General features: G+C 34.6%; 1 protein-coding gene across 3 annotated transcripts in view; it reads right to left on the bottom strand.

The window, feature by feature from the left end:
* Positions 1 to 20,743, bottom strand: part of LRP12 (LDL receptor related protein 12) — a gene marked incomplete at both ends in the record, with an annotated part of 77,713 nt that overhangs the window by 22,402 nt on the left and 34,568 nt on the right. Inside the window, one exon of one of the 3 annotated variants that reach the window (XM_080694921.1) lies at positions 12,669 to 12,725. The exons of 1 other annotated variant lie outside the window; for it this stretch is intronic. In XM_080694921.1, the coding sequence (XP_080551047.1) occupies positions 12,669 to 12,725 (57 nt within the window). Of the gene's footprint in view, positions 1 to 12,668; positions 12,750 to 20,743 lie in introns of all 3 variants that reach the window. One more of the 3 variants, XM_080694919.1, reaches the window with a different exon arrangement.

Below are 20,743 nucleotides of genomic sequence, written 5' to 3'. Positions count from 1 at the left end.
TGATGAATTGGAAAGCAATTCCAAGTATTTTTTTATTTTTTTTTTACAGGACTGGAGGTTGAACCCAGAGGACTTCTTCCTCCAAGGTATACCCCTCAGCTCCTTTACATTTTTGTTTTGAAACAGGGTGTCACTAAATTGCTAAGGTTGGTCTTGAACCTGTTATCCTTCTCAGCTTCTCAAGTACTGGGATTACAGGCATGTGCCACAACACCTGGCTCCAAGTGTTTAAAAAACTAGTAAAGAGGGCTTAATTCAAATAGGAAGAAACGTACTTAAAATACCTGAAAAAATTAGTAAGTATATGTTGATTGTTGCATGGCCATATGGGATAAGATAATGATTTTGTAATACATGGAAAGTATTGTGCTCATGAAAACAATCGAAGGCACTGAAACACGAAAAAATAAAAAGTAGGAAGTTGACTAGCATGAAATTCAGATACCTACTGACTCACTGTTAATTTAGGAGAACAGGGGCGGGTTGACAACTTAAAAGGTATGATGTACAGCTAAAGGATGAGACTTCTGTTGCAGGTTAGCCGCTTATGGTTCATAAGTTTAAGACCTGTGAACTTCGCAAAGTGAGAAGTATAGATAGGCCTGTAGATCCTATGGCTGATGAGAATGTTAAAAATTAGCTAATATTAACTGAACTCTTATTCCTTGTCAAATACTCTCTCTTTTCTCATTTACTTCTTACCAAACAGGTGGAGAAATTAAGAGGCACAGAGAAATTAAGTAATTACTCTAAGGTCACAAATAAGCTTAGTGTCACAGCTAGGAGGAATCTGGACACTAGGTTTCAGAAACTTACATGCTTAATAACTAAGGCAGAATGTTACCTTCTACGGAGCTCCTATGTGTGGAATAATTATGGGGGGGGTGTTTCAGTAGAACTACAATACTTTTCCATAGATAGATGTAATCTATTCTGAAAAATATCTATTGGTCCTATATTAACATGAAGAAAAGGGAAAGAGTCTATAATAACACAGAGAAAAAGTGTATACTTAGTAGTGTCTACAGATTGGTTCCTATTTGCTAAAACTATCTAGGAGGGGAAGGCCCTTCAGGGGTAGCGCCTAGTGCAAGGAGGTTAGGTCACTAGAGCATGTTCTTGAAAGTGAATACTGAACCCCAGCTTCTCCCCCTCTCTTTGCTTCCCAGCTCCATTAAGTAAGCAGTTCCTTCCACCATTCATTTTTGCCATGCTACACGGCCCTGCTACAGGCCCAAAGCAACAAGACCTTTTATGGAAATAATTACTAGCACTCTAATAATAATAGTTACTAGTCCAAGATGGGAAAGTGTTTCATTAGAGTTTAAAAGATAAGAATCAGTACAAGTAGAAAAATTATATTAATCCATCACTTCCACTCAGGACTTTCATTACTCTTGAACCTATTACTAGAAATTACATATTCTTATAGCAAGTAGAAAATCTTACATCTAGATGTTTATAATTTATATGAATATTCTCTGCATTAGTACAGATACTTAAGGAATGAATTCAGCACAATTATTCCTATTATACTAAGTAATGTTCTTAAAGATCAAAGTATCTTATTTGACCATTGGCTCTAATCAAGCCAGTAATTTCCTGGTTTCTTAAATGTCATGAATGTTCAGAACAAATAAATAATAATAAAGGGTTACATGGCAGTAAAATAAAATGCACAAGCAAAAAAGTCAGAAGAGGCACAAAATATGCCCAAAAAAGAAGAAAAAAATAGAAAACAGAACCAGAGAATAATAAAGATGAGGTAAGCAAAGAATCTGAATATATCTACCCTAAAAAAACTATGTAACCATTCACCTTGAAATTTCTAAGTAGCAAAAATAATTTTAAATTTTGCTAGCAAAGCATAAGATAAGAGGAATTGGGTGAATTAATCCTTTTATACCTTTTTTAAGGGCATAAGAGGGCAACTTTTTTTCCCTGCAAGGGCATAAAGCTATTGATATGGTACCTACATTTTCCAATTTATATACTACAGAAACCGAAAATGCTAAGTAAGCTACTACTTCTATTTCTCAGTGGGCAAAACTATTAATTTTGGAAGCAATCGTGACTCTCGTGGAAAGCACATAAGAGGTGAGGCAGAAATCAGTACTTGAGCAGAAAACTGGGCTCGGAACACAGGATTTTCTAAGCCATCTCTATCAGCTTTGACAGAGCCTTTATCCTAACTCCCACTAGTTATGTCCTTTGTCAAGGACAGTACCAGGAACTACTGTAATACTCAAGACTGTGTTTAGGTGAAGAGCAAAGAATACCATCATCTCATTTGTTCTGGACACTATTTCTATTACTGCAGGGTCAATCACCTCCTTAATTAATTGGACTGGTAAGTCAACCAAGAGCCAAAGCCTACTTTGCTCATCTACTGTGTTAGTCTGCTTCCTGTCAATTTAACAAAATATCTGAGATAATTAACTTATAAAGAGAAAAGGTTTATTTTGATTCATGGTTTTGGAAATTTCATTCTATAATATATTAGTTCCTTTGCTTTGGGCTTGTGGCAATGGTGAGCACATGCTGGTGAAGCAAAAGTGCCCATCTCATCAGGAACCAGGAAGCAAAGGAAGAAAAAGAGAGGTCCAGGTCCCACGCTCCTCTTTAAGGCTGAGCACACCTCCCACTAGTCCTCTCCCGTCAAAGACCTGTTACATCCCAACAGCACTATCCTGGGGACCAAGCCTTTAACACATGGACCTTTGGGGGACACTTGTCTAAGGTACAGAACCTGCTGAGGCCTGTGTGGCAGTGGTACAGTACCCTCCATTCAAATGCATGCCTTGGTAAAAATAAAAACTAATATGCTATTACACTTTGAAGAATTACTCTTAAAAGTGGCAGAGTAGAAAAGAAAATGTTAAATATTCGAATGCAGTTTTGCTGGCACTGACCTGACCCACTCAGTGGAGTGGATACATACATCCAAGTAGAGCTTCATCCCACCATCTAAGTATCACAAGCTGTCAGAATACATGGTGCCCAGGAACCCCAATGTATTATTATTTTAATACTGAGAAGTTTTATTGTTCATTGTAATAATGTAATATTACAAATGTGTAATAATTGTTATACATAAATAATTGTTCAACAAATATTTTATACCATGTAAATTATACAAAAATATACTGTATAAGAAAGTAACCGGTAAGATTAAATTATATAGCATATACTATAAAAATTATAATGCCATCATTACTTTTCTTTCTAAAACTTAAAAGTGTTTTATTCTACAAGCTCAAGTGTCTCATGAATAAATTGTCTGAAGGTAGGCAATGACTTTAAAGATGTAGAGTATCCTATACAAATGTGTGTATTTTTTTTAATGTACTGTTTTGTATTCCCCATTCACTTTTGTCCTTAACAGAGTTTCCTGGGTTCATACTAAGTTCTATTTTAATATTCTGAAACCCTAAAAATCTAATGAATGCATTATTATGTAAAATACAATAAACTTTATTTTCCCTTTCAACTGAAGCACAGGGAAAAGACAGTAGGTAGCACTGGCCAAAAGAACCAGTGAAATTCTTCTTAGTAACTTCAGCAAGAGGTCCAGATACCAGATTGAATAACTGCAAAATAATAGTAAGACCCCATAGGAAGAGGTACAAAGGAACACTTGAGCTGCTGCTTATTCATGTAACATTTTGCATTTTAAAACAGTATAAACTACTATGAAATAATTATAGTTTAAGCTTTATTTCCTGTCAGACTTATTTAGAAATTTCAAAAAATTTTAGCATAGCAAAGGTTTTATGATACTAGATGTTTTTCCAGGGAACCTTCAAAATACCATGTTATAATATTTAAACTTAAAGCAGTGGCTAAAAAAAATTTACTGCAGTACTTTATGCTATTATAAAATAATATAATTTGTAAATAAATCAACTGCAATTTAAAAATATGCCCACAATTAAATTATTGATTATAAAGGCTCAGAAGGAATCAGAAGTTGTGCTAGGACTTTAAGTACTAGAACAGGAAATATAAAATGCAAATACACAAAAGCAAAAGAGTGATGATTTTGACAGAATACAATTGTGACACAATATAGATTAACAATGCTTAAATATTACTTGAGGTCTATTTTTTTTTTTTTTTTTTTTGGTGGTGGTACTGGGGTTCCTGGAAGCCCTTCTACCTCCGGGCTACACTCCCAGACCTATTTTTACATTTTTTATTTGGCAACAGGGTCTCCTAAGCCAGCATATGCGGCTGGCTTCGAACCTGCGGGGTCCTCCTGTCTCTGCCTCCCAAGCACGGGGATTACAAGCGTGCGCCACCACGCCCGGCTTACTTGAGGTCTATATTATATACTCGGTTAATTCCATCAATATGAATAAGGATTAAGGATTGTCCTTAATATTACTTAAGAATATTACTTAATATTCTTTTTCTCAGTTCTCAAAAGCACTAGCTTTGCCTGACATAAGAACAGATTCAAAAATCAAGCTAACCTCAGAGTTTTTTACTACTGATGTTAAGAGATAGCAACATTTAGAAGTTGCATCACTGGTGAATTGGGACTAACATGTTAATACTTGAAATGGGGGGGGGCCTCTACCTGAGAAAACAACAAGCACCAATATTTGTTCCTATTAACAACCAGAAAATCTTTCTTAAATTTCATACTAGTTTTTGCCTAACTATAAGGGAAAGATAATCTCATTCTCTTTTCTGTTGCAATATCACAACTCTAGTCCATGAACCAAAAATAGAATTAAGCAGTTATCTTTTTGTTTTTTTTAACTGAGTGAGAAACTAAGAGTTTAACAGAAACACAGTAAGGAAAAAAAACTAAATAAGAAAAACTTTGTCATATCCAATGATACGCTAAATGCTTTCAGACACTGTGAACAGCTGTGTAAGATTGAAAACAATCTCTCAAAAGGTTTCTAGAGTCATTATGTTATTTAAGACTTTTTTTGTGTGAGTCTGGGGATGGAACCCAGGGGCATTCGACCTCCGAGTTACACCTCCTGCCCAATTTTGTATTCTTTATTTTGAAACAGGGTCTCACTGAGTTGCAGGGGGCCTCACTAAGTAGCTGAGGCTATCTGTGAACCAATATCCTCCGGTCTCAGCCTCTCAAATGCTGGGATTACAGGTGTGCGCCACCAAGCCCGGCTATTTAAGACCTTTGATATATTAATTGTACTTCTAGAAACATTCTAGGGAAATAATATAACAAATAAAGTAAGTCTAGATCTATATAATGTCCCTTGCAGCATAATTTAGATTAAAGGAAACTAATTGGAAAAACTCATTGATATATTTAAAATTAATTATAGTATCACCCTTCATTGAAATTTTGCGCAGGCCTTAAAAGAATACATATAAATATTAATAAAAACCAAAATCTATTCTATAAAATGTTAAATAGAAAGGTCAAGAAGTAAGCTGGGTGTGATGGTGCACGCTTGTAATCCCAGCATTTGAGAGGCTGAGACAGGAAGATCTCAAGTTTACAGCCAGCCTTAGCTACTTAGTGAGGCCCTTTGCAGCTCAGTGAGCCCATTTCAAAATAAAGAATAAAAAATAGGGCTAGGGGTAGCTCAGAGGTAGAATGCCTGATTTCCATCCCCAGTACTGAAAAAAAAAAAAGAAAGAAAGAAAGAAAAAAGAAAGAGAAAGAAAAGTTGTAATTTCAATGCATATTACAATTATTTTTAAGGTATACACAGAAAAAAGAACAAATGAAATAAAAATACTATTATTAATTGTACAGAGGGTAAGAGTTAGTGTAGTGGGTGAAAATCTTTTTCTTTTAAACATTTTTCTAAATGTTTAATGAAACTTACAAAATGAATAAGTAATTTATAAAAACAAATTCTAATTTAGAACTGAAGAGTATGGAGAGCATAATCAAATACTGATTTTTTTTTATTCAAGTCAATGCCAGATTATAGAGTAATATAATATTCAGTGTAACACGTTGTAGTTGGGTGTGGTGATGCATGTGTGTAATCCCAGCACTTGGGAAGCTGAGAAAGGAGGTTCACAGGTTCAAAATCAGCCTCAGCAATTGAGTGCGATGCAGCAACCTGGCAAGACTCTGTTTCAAAATAAAACATTAAAAAAAGGGCTGGGATATTACTCAGAGGTGGAATGTCTCTGGGTTCAATTCACAATACCATAGGGTTTGGGGGAATAAACACACGGAAAAAAAAATCAAATAAATTTGTTTCATGTGTGCAAAGACCTTGTTGTAAATCAACCTGATCTAAAAATATGTTTTTATAGCATATGAGCAATAATTCAGTTTCTTAATAAAAATAACAATGAGTTTAGGGACCTTTTAAGCTTTCTACAAATTCAGAAATTTCAACTTTCACCAATTCCAAAAGTTATTTAACTTTCCTACCTATATACTATATCTACTACAATACTCAATTTTTCTTTCTGTTCATATGGATAAAAAGCTTGGGTTTATGAAATAAATTGTAGGTCTTTTAGAAAAATAATTTAGCTATGTAAAATATTAGACATTTTAAAAAAGAACATAAGACACCTAAGTCTTTTAAAAAACATTAAAATAGCCTTCCTACTCCCCAGTACATACAATTACTTGTTAATCTCTATAATTTCATGATGATTTTCATATATTATTCAATTTATAAAAATACCATGTCTCTTTTCTCCTTTCTCTATTTTATTAATTTATTCTTTTTGTGCGTGGCACTGGGGATTGAATCCAGGGGCATTCTGCCTTTGAGTTACACATCCAGTCCTATTTTATTTTTTATTTTGAAACAAAGTTTCACTAAGCTTCTGAGGCTGGCCTCACACCTGTGATCTTCCTGTTTCAGCCTCTCAAATATTGGGATGTATGTGCCACTACACTCGGCTTCCTCTATTTTACATATGAAAGTGAGATTTAAAATTCAAGCTGAAGCCGGGCACAGTGGCGCATGCTTGTAATCCCTGAGCTTGGGAGGCTGAGACAGGAGGATCGCACAGGTTTGAAGCCAGCCTCAGCTATTTAGTGAGGCTAAGCAACTTCGTGAGACCCTGTTTCCAAATAAAATTTAAGATAGGTCTGGGAGTATAGCTTGGATGTAGAAAGCCCTCTGGGTTCTACCTCCAGTACCACACACATACACACACAATACATACATACATACATACATACATACATACATACATAAAATTCAAATTGAGGACAAGTTCTATGTTAAAGTGAAAAAAGTATAAAAAGTAAGATTTTATCTAATAATTCTCATTACATAATCACTATGTATGTATTTTTTTTAAATAATTAAGATTCCAACCTGTAGAACATAAGAACCAGGAAAAAAGGCAAAGACACACTTCTCTTGGCAAGGATTTGAGAAGAAAAAAAAAAAAAAAACTAATAGAGCGTTAGAGATACAAAGTCAAGTAGGGAAACCAAAATATATTTTCTTTCTTCCTTCCTTCCTTCTTTCCTTCCTTTCTTTTTTTCTTTTCTTTTCTTTCTTTTGGTACTGAGGATTGAACCCAGGGGCATTCTACCTCCGAGCTACACCTGCAGCCCAATTTTTTTTTCTTTATTTTGAAACAGGGTCTCACTACTTTGCAGAGGGCCTAAATAGCTGAGCTGGCCATGAACCTGTGATCTCCTGTCTCATCCTCCTCACTACTGGAATTACAGCATGCACCACCATGCCCAGCTCTAAAACATTTGTCAATAAAAATTTAATTAGTGCCCCAAAACAGTATTAATAAACAAAATTCAGCACTCAGTGCTATTCTGAATTAGTAAAATAATGAAAGTTAACATTAAATCATTTACTATTCACTGGATATTATAACCAGGCCATTATAAATCATCTAATCGAGTGCACTCTTTATTTGCCACAGGACTTACCACATTAAAGGTGCATTTTGGACAAGCTTACTTTTTCCACTAAATTATGTTCCTCAAGACAAAACATAGTTTCATTCATTGCTTACTCCCACCCTTTTAAGTACTAGATCGGTATCAGGTGCTTTCATACATGCAGAATAAAATGAATGCAACACAGACGGGGTGACTATTAACTCTGATTTGTCTAGGATAGCCCTGGTTTTGTCAGTGGTGACAGTATAATTTAAAAAATGGCTTCCTAGCCAGGTGTGGTGGCGCACGCTTGTAGTCCCAGCATCCAGGAGGCTAAGACCAGAGCATCGCATTTCGCGGACAGCCTCAGCTACTTAGTGAGGCCCTCTGCACCTTAGTGAGACCCTGTTTCAATATAAAGAATAAAAAATAGGGCTGGGGGTGTAGCTCAGAGGTAGAATGCCGCCGCTGGGTTCCATTCCCAGACCTCCCCCCCAACACACAAAACATGGCTTATTCTTTCACTCTCAAAGTGTCTCGATTTAGAAAATAAAGTACCTGATGGTTGTACTAACTGTAGATAAGCTAAAATTCTTTCTAAAGATGTCAGTAGTCCTCCCAAAGTGTAAACATCTGGAGTAGGGCACTGAGCACAGCAAACAGAGTAAGAGGTGAAAGGAGCAGGTGATACACAAAATAGGCAGCACCATGGATTACTGACGTAGCTCATCGTTCCTGTTGCTTGCTGGTCTCAAGAGAAAGCATGTCGTACATTTAGAGATTGTTTCGAAGGCCAGTTCTGTTTTTAGACCAGCGTTGAAGAGACCCCAATTCCTACCGGCAATATGAAGGTTTCAGAAAACTTATACAGGTTGAGCATCCCTCATCCAAAATACAAAATACAAAATGCTCCAACATACTCAACTTTTTGTGCACCATGTTAGCACTCAAAAACATTTAGATTTTTTAGATTTCGAATTAAAGATGATGAATCAGTAAAATATATGTGAGTACAACAAATTCCAACATCTGAAATCTAAAACACTTGGAAGCATTTAAGATAAGGGATAATCAAACTGTACTAGGTTAAGTCGTACATGTACAGTTCCATTCTGACCAAAGGAAAAAATGCAATGAATCTATGGACCCAAAAGCACCTTTTGAGACAGCATCCTTTTATTTTTTTAATAGTATAATGGGAATGTTATGTTTTGTATGTTATTCTTCTCACTCCAGAGAATAATGGTTTTATAAGTCCAGCCTTCAGAAATACTAATAACCCATTAGTACAGTTTCATTGACCTTTGATAATGGAATTCTGATTTTGACTTTTGGCAGTGCTAGCAGGGATCTCAAATATACTACAGAAGCTCTACCACTGAACCATAATCCCCAGTACTGAAATGGAACATTTTTACTAAAATATGATTAGTGAAAGCACACATTTTGTTATTAAAATATGTTGCCTTCAAACTTTGAAGTTCTAATATCAGTTTTTCAGAAACATATTACTCTATACCTGGAGTCTTTAATGAAGTAATTAAGTTAAAATGAGGTCATATGGGTGGGCTGTAATCCACCATGGCTGGTGTCACTAACAGAAGATAAAAGAACATTGATAAGATTAGAGGGTCACTCAGTAAGAAGGCTAAGATAACAGAACAAACGAACCTTGCCGACTTCTTGAATTTGGACTTCTAGTCTCCAAAAGCACCAGAATATAAATTTATGCTGTTAAGTCTGTGGTATTCATTTATGGTAGTCCTACAAACATTATATACACATATGTGTGTATGTGTCTATGTGTGTATATGTACAAACATGTAAGTATATATATATTTCTAAATACATGTCTGAAATTCACAAGTAGAAAAATAGTTAAAATATAAAACATCTTTAACACAATAAATTGCTGAATTTCTGTTTTTTTAAACAGGAATTTAAGAGCAGCATTAATGCTCAACAAAAGTCTGCTGATAATCTAATCTTAAGCAAACACATAAAAATAAGTTTAACCTAATCTTAATGAGTTGATGCAAAATTCTGAATCTGAGTAGATACTGGATCTGTCCAAATTTCTATAGCTTCTCATAATCTCTATATGACTCAGCAAATAAGTACTTTCCAAATGATAAATGCATATAATAAAATTATACATGCTAAAACAATCCATTCAGATGGCAAGAAAGGCCACCTGGGTTTTAATTTAACAGTGTACAAAAAGTTCACTGATGAGTGGTTTCAGATTCCACATTGCAACTAACCTTTAAGAAACTACCACTTGTTAAATTTTGATGTAGTATCAAAGAAAAATCTTCACAAATTATCTGAAAAGACTTCCGAAAACACTATTTTTTGGTGTGTGGGTCTGGAGATGGAACCCAGGGGCATCTGACCTCCGAGCTACACCCCCTGCCCTATTTTTTTATTCTTTATTTTGAAACAGGGTCTCACTAAGTTGTGGAGGGCCTCACTAAGCAGCTGAGGCTGCCGGTGAACTGTGATCCTCAGGTTTCAGCCACCAGAATGTTGGGATCATAAGTGTGCGCCACCACGCCTGGTTCAAAACACTACTTTTCACAGTTACAAATGAGCTGGGTTGTCTTTACAATTATGTGAAACAATGTCACGTTGCAAAAGACAAAATGCAGAAACAGCTGTGAGATTTAAGTCAATCATTAAAGATTTTATAAAATTATAAAACAAGCCTATTCTTATTGATGTTTTCATTTTGAGAAATATATTTTTCATAAAACTGATGTAAACCTGCAACAGTTCTTCACTACTGTGTTAAATTGAATCTGTTTTAAGACACTTCCTCAGTTTTAAATTCTAAATCAATAAATAGTAGTAGTGACTGCCTACATAAATAAAGACTCTTTAAAGTCCTTGCTATGAACTGAATTCAATCCTCCTTCAAAACTCGCTTGTTGAATATCTAAATCCTGATGTAACTGTATCTAGAGATACGGTCCTTATCCCATTAAGCTCCAAGTTTTTAATTCTGTGACTATTGAAGTTAACACAGGTGTATTTAAATAGGTTGGAAATAATAATCTAGCGTTTATGTATATTATTATATTGATATTATAATTGATACTTATATTATGTATCATATTAACTGTATTACATACTCTGTATATGAGTTTTTATAGGCATTCCACATCTGGGACAACATGACAAAAATGAGTGAAAGAGGTAACTGGGGTTAAGTGGGAGTGGGCTAGAGTCCAGCACAACTGGTGTCCAGAGAGAGAGAAGAGAGACTTCCACCCCTCTTTTGCTAGCTAAGCACCCACAGAAGAAATGTCAGTGAGGCCACAGGCAGAGAGTGGCCATCTGTGAGCTGGGGAGGCCTGGCTAGGAACCAACCTGTCAGCACTTTATCTAGGACTTCCTGCCTCCAGAAATGTGAGAAAATTAATGTCTCTACTTAAACCACCCAATGATATTCTACTATGGCAGCCCAAAATGACTAACACAGCCTTCAAAATTTTTACTTCAAGAGTCCCGAGATCAAAAATTTTGAAAACCACGTAATTAGACAAAAACCATTTATATAAACTAAAATGCTTGTAAACTATTTTACTTCATAGTTATAACTTGGAAAACTAATCACAATTATCATTAGTCACTCAGAGTAGAAAGAAAAGACGGGTCATCTTTAAAATAACCTTCCATTTATTTGAGGTATATACTTATATATCATTTAAAGGCACATTAAAAAAGTGAAACAGAATGTGAAAGAATTGCTGCAGGCTACTGAGGCACCAGCTCTTCTTTTTCAGGAAACCAGGCTTGTTGATGTGTTAGAGGAGTACGTAGAACCCTTAGAGCAGATGATGAGTCTGTTAGCTCTCTCAATACAAAGTCAGATACAAAATGAAAGATCCAACCTTCACTTTTTGCCTCAAGTGAGGAAAAGGTGCCAGTTACAGGATTTGTAATAGACTCAACAGATTAACACATTCAGCACAATTTTTAACCACATAAAATGCATCAAGAAGTCAAAGAAATGACTTAAGTTATTAATAAGAAACCCAATTTGAGTACATACAAAAATAAATACTGATCTCCTACTAACTGTAGTTGGTATAGAAAAATGGCAACAAAGGTGTAAAAGTTACCAAAGAATGAAAAATTTGACAGTAATGGGCCTTTCTGTAAGTTATACAAGTTTACATAAATGAACAAATGTATATCTCACTGAGTTTCTGAATTTCATGAACACAAGTATGTTGCTGGTTTGCTTTTTTTTTTTTTTTTTTTTTTTTTTGGTGGTACTGGGGTTCCTGGAAGCCCTTACGCCAGCGCGGCTGGCTTCGAACCTGCGCCATCCTCCTGTCTCCGCCTCCCAAGCGCGGGGATTACAAGCGTGTGCCGCCACGCCTGGCATGCTTTTAACAGCCAAAAATAAAATTGTGCACTTAAGAAAAAGTTTTATGTAGTGTCATACTCTAAAACATCAAACAAAATGCTTCATTTCTAAGGCTCTAAATCCTAAGACTGCCATTCAAAATTCTACTTTAATAAATTTCACTTTACCTAACTTTGCATGGAAAGAAAATGCTAATTCAAATTTTGCTAACTTTTCTCTTGGTTTAGTGTTTATATGGGAAAAAATTATGCAGTCTATTTGGAAAAGTTTAATCAATCCATGGGCATGCAACTATCATTTTTATCTTATGAGAATTTCTCCATGTTTCAGTTACTTCATTCCTTATTACATGCTGCAAAAAGCAGTAATAATTTTTATAGCCAAATATCAGTCCATAAGATACTAGGTAGCTTTCAATATTTACCATATAAGTCATGCATGAAATTTAAACATTACAAAAAAATGACTTACCAGTTGACACTCCTGAAATATGCACATTTTCAGAATGTTCTGCAAGAGCACCATTTCCTAAAATTAAACATAATGAATAAACTAATTTCCAAGATAAAATTTATAAAAAAATTTCAGATCCTTCCCCTAAAAAGAAACAATTACATAGAGCTACTTTAAATATTTAGAAACCTAAGTTTCTTAGAATAATCTTCAAAACAATACTAAGAAGCCCCAAATCATAATAGCAGGGAAAACAAAAGCTTTTGGAAATAAAAGCAATATGCTATGGTAATAAAGGCAGATATAGATCTGATTAATACCAGAAATAATTTCTATCAATTTATCATAATAGAAAACTACTTCTAGAAAAGAGGGGAACCACAGCTTTTAAGAGCAGCATTTCTCTTAGAGCATATGCAACCAGCTACACTTACCATGTGACTATTGCTAGGCCACACATGTCAGCAGCTTAAGAAATAGTACTTCAAATTGCCTTCTAAATCTTTCAGCTGTTTTCACCAACATCTCTAACAGTTTTAAGAGCAGGAATAGATTAGATCCCCTACTTTGAAAGTACTGATTTTCCTTATCTCATTTCACACAGTTGGGCAAATAAAACCATTCCTATCAATAACTTACTGAATGTCACCTAATAAAACAGAAGCATGGTTTTAAATGACTCTCATTTAAAGTCCCTTCAGGTGCTTATTTCAAATTCAAATTTTTTTAAATTTTTATTATAAATTATTTCCATTTAACTCTGTTCTTTTTTGCACAAATTGCTCATTACTTCTAAAGTTTTGTTTCTCTCTTCCCATTGGCTAGATGCGGTGTCACAAGAGCTCAGGAACTCAACAGACAGAAAGAATTCCTTTTGTACTGGTATGACTGGAGGTAGCTAGCTGGGAGAAGTTTAGAAGGCAAAAGCAGAATTCTCTTTGGTGGTTGAAAGTGGAGAAAGCAGCAAAGGTTGCCAACCAACAACTTTAACAATTATTATGCTTCTACTACAGAGCATGCTCCACCACACTAAGCTGCAGCAGCACAGAGTTTTGTGTTTCTTTGGCACACCCCTGAATGCACTGCCTCTACAACAGAACAGATGCTGAAATGACTAGAAATGGATGTCATGACAATTAAAATCAAATCATACCCATTAAGCACCTGATACAGTGCTTGGCACATAGCACTGGATAAGCATTTATCTTTATAACTGTGTAGAGTATGTTAATAAAATAAGTAACAAAACCACATTTTAAATCAAGTACAGCTACATCTTTCAAAATGAAAAGAACTCTGCTACGTCCATATATGAACATATTACTACCAATTTTACTAACGTACAAGGAGAAGGGGAATCCGGAAGGAAACACACCCAAGTCCTTTGTGCATATATTTTTGTATCACACTGAGCCTCACTATGATGCATTACAATGTAGCAATAAAATATATTTAAAAAATGAAAAGAACTGTTATGTTTCCCTCAACTAAGAATGATATTGGCGGGCGTGGTGACCCACACTTGTAATCCCAGCATTTGGGAGACGGAGACAGGAGAATTGTGGTTCGTGGACAGCCTCAGCTACTTAGTGAAGCCCTTTGCAACTCACTGAGACCCTGTTTCAAAATAAAGAATAAAAATAGGGCTGAGGATGTAGCTCAAAGGTAGAATGTCCTTGGGTTCCATCCCCAGTACCACCAAAAAAAAAAAAAAATAGTGATACAACAGAACAGGTAAAATAGGTATAAAAGCCATATCAAGTATATAAATAAACCTAAGTTATTAAGTACTTAAAAACACAGAAAGCATAATATATTTTCCCAGAAATGTTAATGTTAAATTATATATATATATATGAAGGTGAACCTACTAGACAGAATCTATCCATTTCTTTACTACACATAAGTTATAAAATTAGGTAGCACAAACAAACAAAAAACAGATTCAATAAAAAGCCTACGCAAGTTGGCCAAAAAACAGTATAAATCAGGTAAATCCTTATACTCTCAGGAAAAACAGTTTTAGGATCTCTGGAAGTTTACCAGAAATGCAGGGTTTCAGGTTCCAACATAGATTATTGAATCAAAATTTACCTTTTAATAAGATCCTTTTCTATTTCTAGTAATATCTATATTCTCTATCTATCTAAGCCTGAGAATTTGTTAATCAGTTCTAAAAGTCTTTTGGTTGAGTTTACTGGGTTTTCTAGGTATAAGATCTTATCATCTGCAAATAGAGATAGTTTCAGTTCTTCTTTATCTGTTTGTACTCCTTTGATTTCCTTCTCCTGCCTTATTCCTCTGGCTAGTTTCAAGTACTATATTGAAAAGGAGTGGTGATACTGGGCATCCTTGTCTTGTTTCTGGTTTTAAAGGGAATTCTTATAGTTTTCCCCCATTCAATATTTTATTGGCTGTGGGCCTAATTGTATATTGCCTTTATGATGTTGAGGTAAATTCCTTCTATTTGGAGTCTCTGCAGTGTTTTTAGCATGAGTGGGTGTTGGATTTTGTCAAATGCCTTTTCCGTGCCTACTGAAATGACCATATGACTTTCTGTCCTTAGTTCTGCTTATGTGGTAAATTATGTAGATTGTTCTTCATATGTTGAACCAGCCTTGCATCCCTGGGATGAACCTGACTTGATTATGGTATATAATTTTCTTGACATGGTTTTGAATGTGTGTTGCTAGTATTTTGTTTAGAAGTTCTGTGTCTAAGTTTATCAATGATATTGGTCTATAGTTTTCCTGAGCTGTCTGTATTTGGTTTGGGGATTATGTGATAATGGCCTCATAGAATGCATAGAACTGATCAAGAAATTCAACAAAGTATATAGATAAAACATCAATTAAAAAAATCAGAAGCTTTTCTATATGTGAACCATAAATCCGTGAAAAACAAATCCAAAAATATTTCCACTCACAATAACCTCAAAAACAATAAAATATTTAGGAATAAGCCTAACCAAGGAGATAAAAGACCTCACAATAAAAATTATAAAACACTGAACAAAGAAAGTGAAGATCTTAGAAAGTGGAGGGACTTCCCATGCTCTTGGATAGGCAAAATAAATATCATCAAAATGGTAATTCTTCCATAAGTGATCTACAGATTCAATGTAATACACATTAAAAGTCCACAGTCAATTATTCACAAATATAGAAAAATCAGTTCTTAAATTCACTTGCAACAACAAAAAAACTAGAAAAGCCCCCCCAAAAAATCTCAAAAATAAAAACCACATAGGAAGCATCACAATCCCTGACTTCAGAGCTACAGTAATAAAAACAGCATGGCATTGGCACAAAAGCAGACACATAGACCAAAGGAGCTGAATGGAAGATTCAGAAACAATTCCACACACTTGCAGTCAATTGTTTTTTGACAAAGGGGCCAAAGTATACACTGGAAAAAAAGACAGTCTTCTTCAACAAATGGTGTTGGCAAAACTGATTATCTATATGCAGAAAAATGGAAATACACTCCATTTTCTCATACTGCACAAGAGTCAAGTCAAGATGGATCAAAGGCTTGGAAATTAAAAGCATAGACCTTACAGTTACTTGAAGAGGACATAGGTCCAATACTCCAACATATAGTCACGGGTAAAATCTTCAACAAGATCTCAGAAGCTCAAGAAATTAAAATAAGGATTAATAGTGGGATTGCATTAAACTGAAGAGCTTTTGTCAGTAAAATAAACTATCAAGAACCTCAAGAAAGAGTCAACAGAATGGGAGAAGATCTTTCCCAGCTATTCCTCTGATAGAGGACTAATATCTAGAACGTACAGAGAACTCAAGAAACTAACTGCCAAGAAATAAAATAACCCAATCAGAAAATGGGCAAGTGAACTAAACAGACACTTTACAAAAGAAGAAATACAAATGGCCAATATGTGTATGAAAAAATATTCAATATCATTAGCAATTATAAAGATGCAAATCAAAATGACCCTGAGAGTTCACCTAACTCTAATTAGAATGACAGTTATTAAAAAAAAAACAATAATAAATGCTGGTAATGATGTGTAGGGACTCTGATACACTGTTGGGATAGCAAATTAGTCCAACCACTTTGGAAATGAATGTGGAAGATCTTCAGAAGAATGGGAATGAACCTACCATATGCTCCAGCTATACCACTCTTGAATATCTACCCAAAAGAATGGAAACCAAACTTCCATAGTAATGCATGCATATCTATAATTATAGCTGCGTAATTCACAACTGCCAAACTATAGAAACAGCTGAGATGTCCATCAACAGATGAATGGATTATAAAACTATAGGATATATACACAGTGGAATTCTACTCAGCCATAAAGAAGAACAAAATTAAGTAATTTTCAGGAAAAAGGTGGAACTGGAGAATATTATGTTAAGTGAGATTAATTAGTCATAAAAAGTGATGTTCTCCCTTAAATGTGGAAGCTAGAGAGAAATTGGGGCATAGGAGGGACTCCAGACAAAGAAGAAACTGTAGTGGAGTTAAGAGGAGGGCCTAAGTGAGGGAGATGGAAGCAGGAGGAAGACGTGAAGGGGGAAACCTGATGTACATATACAAACACTCATTGCTGGGAGGGGAGGGCACCAAGCACTGTGTGAATGTAAACCATTTTCAATATGACCCACATAAAAAAAATTTAAAAACGGTGAGTTCTAATATTAGAAGTATCTTATGCATTAATTTATGTCAAAAATAGCATAATGCAGTATTAAAATTGTAAATTATGGACTATATTGCCAGGAATCTAATAGCAGTTCCACTACTCAAAATGTAAGTTAGGCCAAGCTACCTAGCCTCTCTCTGCCTTAATTTAATCTCTAATAGATATAATACCTACCTTACAAGGTTTAATAAACTTCTTTATAATAGAGGAAAAGAATTAATCTAAATCTATATCCACATGCAAATAAGTGACATAGCTTTATAAGAAAATATTTAATAAACTAAATTAAATAACTAATATGTACTATCTTGCATACATATGCAAATATATTAAGATGTATCAGAATAGCATTAGAGTATGATCTAATCTTAACATCAAATTATGTAGTTTATAATATACATTATTTATATAAGCAAGTCATACACACACACACACACACACACACACACACACACACACACGTGCACACGCATTGGTATAAACATCAATGAGCCTAAAAGCATAAATAGACCAGAGGAAAAACTCTAAAAGGACTTAGAGTGGTTTTGAATACTTTAACATTTATTCAATTTGTTATAATCAGACACAGATTTCTTTAAAAATTTATTCATATTATTGAAAAGTGGGAAAAACTGGTAAGGAGAATATAGTTTATTCTCCACCATTCTGGATAAACAGAAACCTGATATATACTAATAAAAATATAATAAATAGATGTATTTTTCAGAAAATAACTTATATGTACTAGCTTGCATAGATATGCAAATATATTAAGATTTATCAGAATAGCATTAGGATATGATCTAATCTTAACATAAAATTATTTATTATTTTAAAAATTAACACATTAAAATATAAAAATGAGCCATGCGTGGTGGTGCATGCTTGTAATCCCAGTATTCAGGAGGCTGAGACTGGAAGATCTCGGTTTGTGGACAGCTTCAGCTACTTAGGCCCTCTGCAACTTAATGAGACGCTGTTTCAAAATAAAGAATAAAAACATAGGGCAGGGGGTATAGCTCAGAGGTTGAATGCCCCTGGGTTCTATCCCCAGACCCGCCCCACCCAAAATATATATATATATGTATATATATAATTTGTAACTTGGATTTTTATTTTTGAAACTAGGAATGAAACACAATGACCTTTTATATCTGGGTTATGCTCCCAGCCCTATTTTTTAGTTTTATTTGTAAACAGGGTCTTGAACCTGAGATCCTACTGTCTCTGCCTCCCAAGTACTAGGATTACAGGTGTATGCCATCATTCCTAGCTATGGTTTTGATTTAGAATGTCTCCCTAGACCTCGTGTAGATAAGGTGGCCATCTTGAAGGCAGGGCTTAGTTGATGAATGTGCTTTAAATTTTCTGCACACAAAACTTAAATCTTAACGTATTCTGTATGTGCGTGCGTGCGTGTGTGTGTGTGTGTGTGTGTGTGTGTTACTGGGATGGAACCCAGGCACATTCTACCTTCGAGCTATACTCCCAGCCCTATTTTTTCTTTATTATTTTGAAACAGGGTGTCACTGAGTTGCAAATGGTCTCACTAAGTAGTAGCTGAGGCTGCCCTTGAACCACATCCTCTTGTCTCAGCCTCCCAAATGCTGGGATTACAAATGTGTGCCACCACATCTAACTTAAAACATTACTTTTATAATTATACATTAGTAGCTAAGTACATAATAAGTCATTTAAGTAGAAAATTCCTAAAAAGTGAATTGTTAAGAAAATATTTCATCATTATCTAAATCAGGAAACTCTTATAATTCTTTCCCCCCCTAGTTCCACAAACTGAATCCTAAGAGACTATAGATTGTCCCCTTTTACTATTCTTCTACAATTTTGACTGCAACATGAATGTGCCTCAACTGAAAGAATAAACTTCCTTGGGAAAGAAGCTATGGGTCAGTGATAGAGTGTGAATTCTGGTCCTGGACTCCTCAGAATCAAACCCTGGCTCCACTGTAATTAGTCGTGAACCTTACTCAAACTACTTTTTCTAAGATTTTATTTACTCACTGCCATTAATCGGGATGTCATCATAAAAGAATATCTAAATTTACGGTCTCTAAATTCCTATTAAATTTTTATTTCTTTCTATTATTTGTTTGCTGTTTTTAAGAATGAAAGTACTTAAGGAATTGCTATGAAATATACAAAAATTTGATAGGTAGTACCAGTCAAATACTAAATGCCTTACTACCATTCCCTTAGCTGATCTTTAAAACAATGGTCACTTTACAAACAACAAAAAAATCTTAATAGTTTGATAATTTTTTTCAAAGAGCTAGTAAATTAAAAAATTTAATATTCAAATGTACAGTCACTAAGAAATTTGCATTCCTTACTTTCTAAAAATAATTCAGGTTCTATACCAATTACCATAACATTAAGAAATTTGTGTTTCTTTTTTTAAAATAGATTCAGTCATGAATATATTCTTATTGATAAAAGAAATAAATGCTTGACTCTGAAGCACTACTAAAACATTAGTTAAAATGTACCAGCCAAGTGGAAGGACTGTGAAATAGAGGTTTGAGGGTGATGGCTAAAGAGACTACAGGATTTCTTTTCAGGGTAACAAAAATACCGGAAAATTGATCGTGGTAAGGGCTATACAGCCATTGAATTGTACACTTCAGATGAAAGAATTAGATGTTACAGGAATTATGCCTCAATAAAGTTGTTTAAACAATGAAAAAATAAAATAAAATGTACCAGCCATGGCTATTCCAATTTGGGAAGAAAATACAGGTATAAAAGTTAAGGGTTAGCTGCCAGTAACTAACATGCTCAGGGTACAATTTCTTTTCTACTCTACAGTGAGAACAGTTATCAGACATAAGTGTTTATTTGTACATAAATTAATAAGGCAAAAACTGTTCATATTTTATTGTACTTAAAGAAAAAGTCCAAAGTCGTAATAGGGTTTGCCAAACTTTTTAACAGTCTAGTTCTTCCTATTTCTAAAGCTTTATCTCTTATTATCCATTTTTCCATTCCATCTCTTTTCTCCAGTAACAATAGCATCTTTTAAAAAGTGTAGTCTCTCGTGCCTTTGGACTTTAACATTTTCTCTTCAGTGAGATATCTCTTGATTCCCACATCCTTAGGTTTAGGCCATTTTATTATAGGCTCCTAAGGTATCCAACACGAACACTTTTTGGAACCTTACCACATATGTTGTTTGGGTAATGCCTGCAATTCCCCACTAGGTCCTAATGGAGGGGGCATAAGGGAAGAAGACGAGGAGTGTCCAATAGGATACAGCTGGGCTGTGTCATTTTGTAATGTCAGTGATTAAAACAAAACATTATACATAAAATTTTAGCCCATAAAGCAAATTTTAACATTTAAAAAAAGGTGAAATAATTTCTTGTATCCTATCAAACCATAACAGAAAAGAACATCTATC

This window comes from Muscardinus avellanarius (assembly GCF_963383645.1).
Source record: "Muscardinus avellanarius genome assembly, chromosome: 4".
NCBI classification, from domain to species: domain Eukaryota; kingdom Metazoa; phylum Chordata; class Mammalia; order Rodentia; family Gliridae; genus Muscardinus; species Muscardinus avellanarius.
Note: the sequence above shows the minus strand (reverse complement) of the source record. Positions and strands in the feature narration are given on the sequence as shown.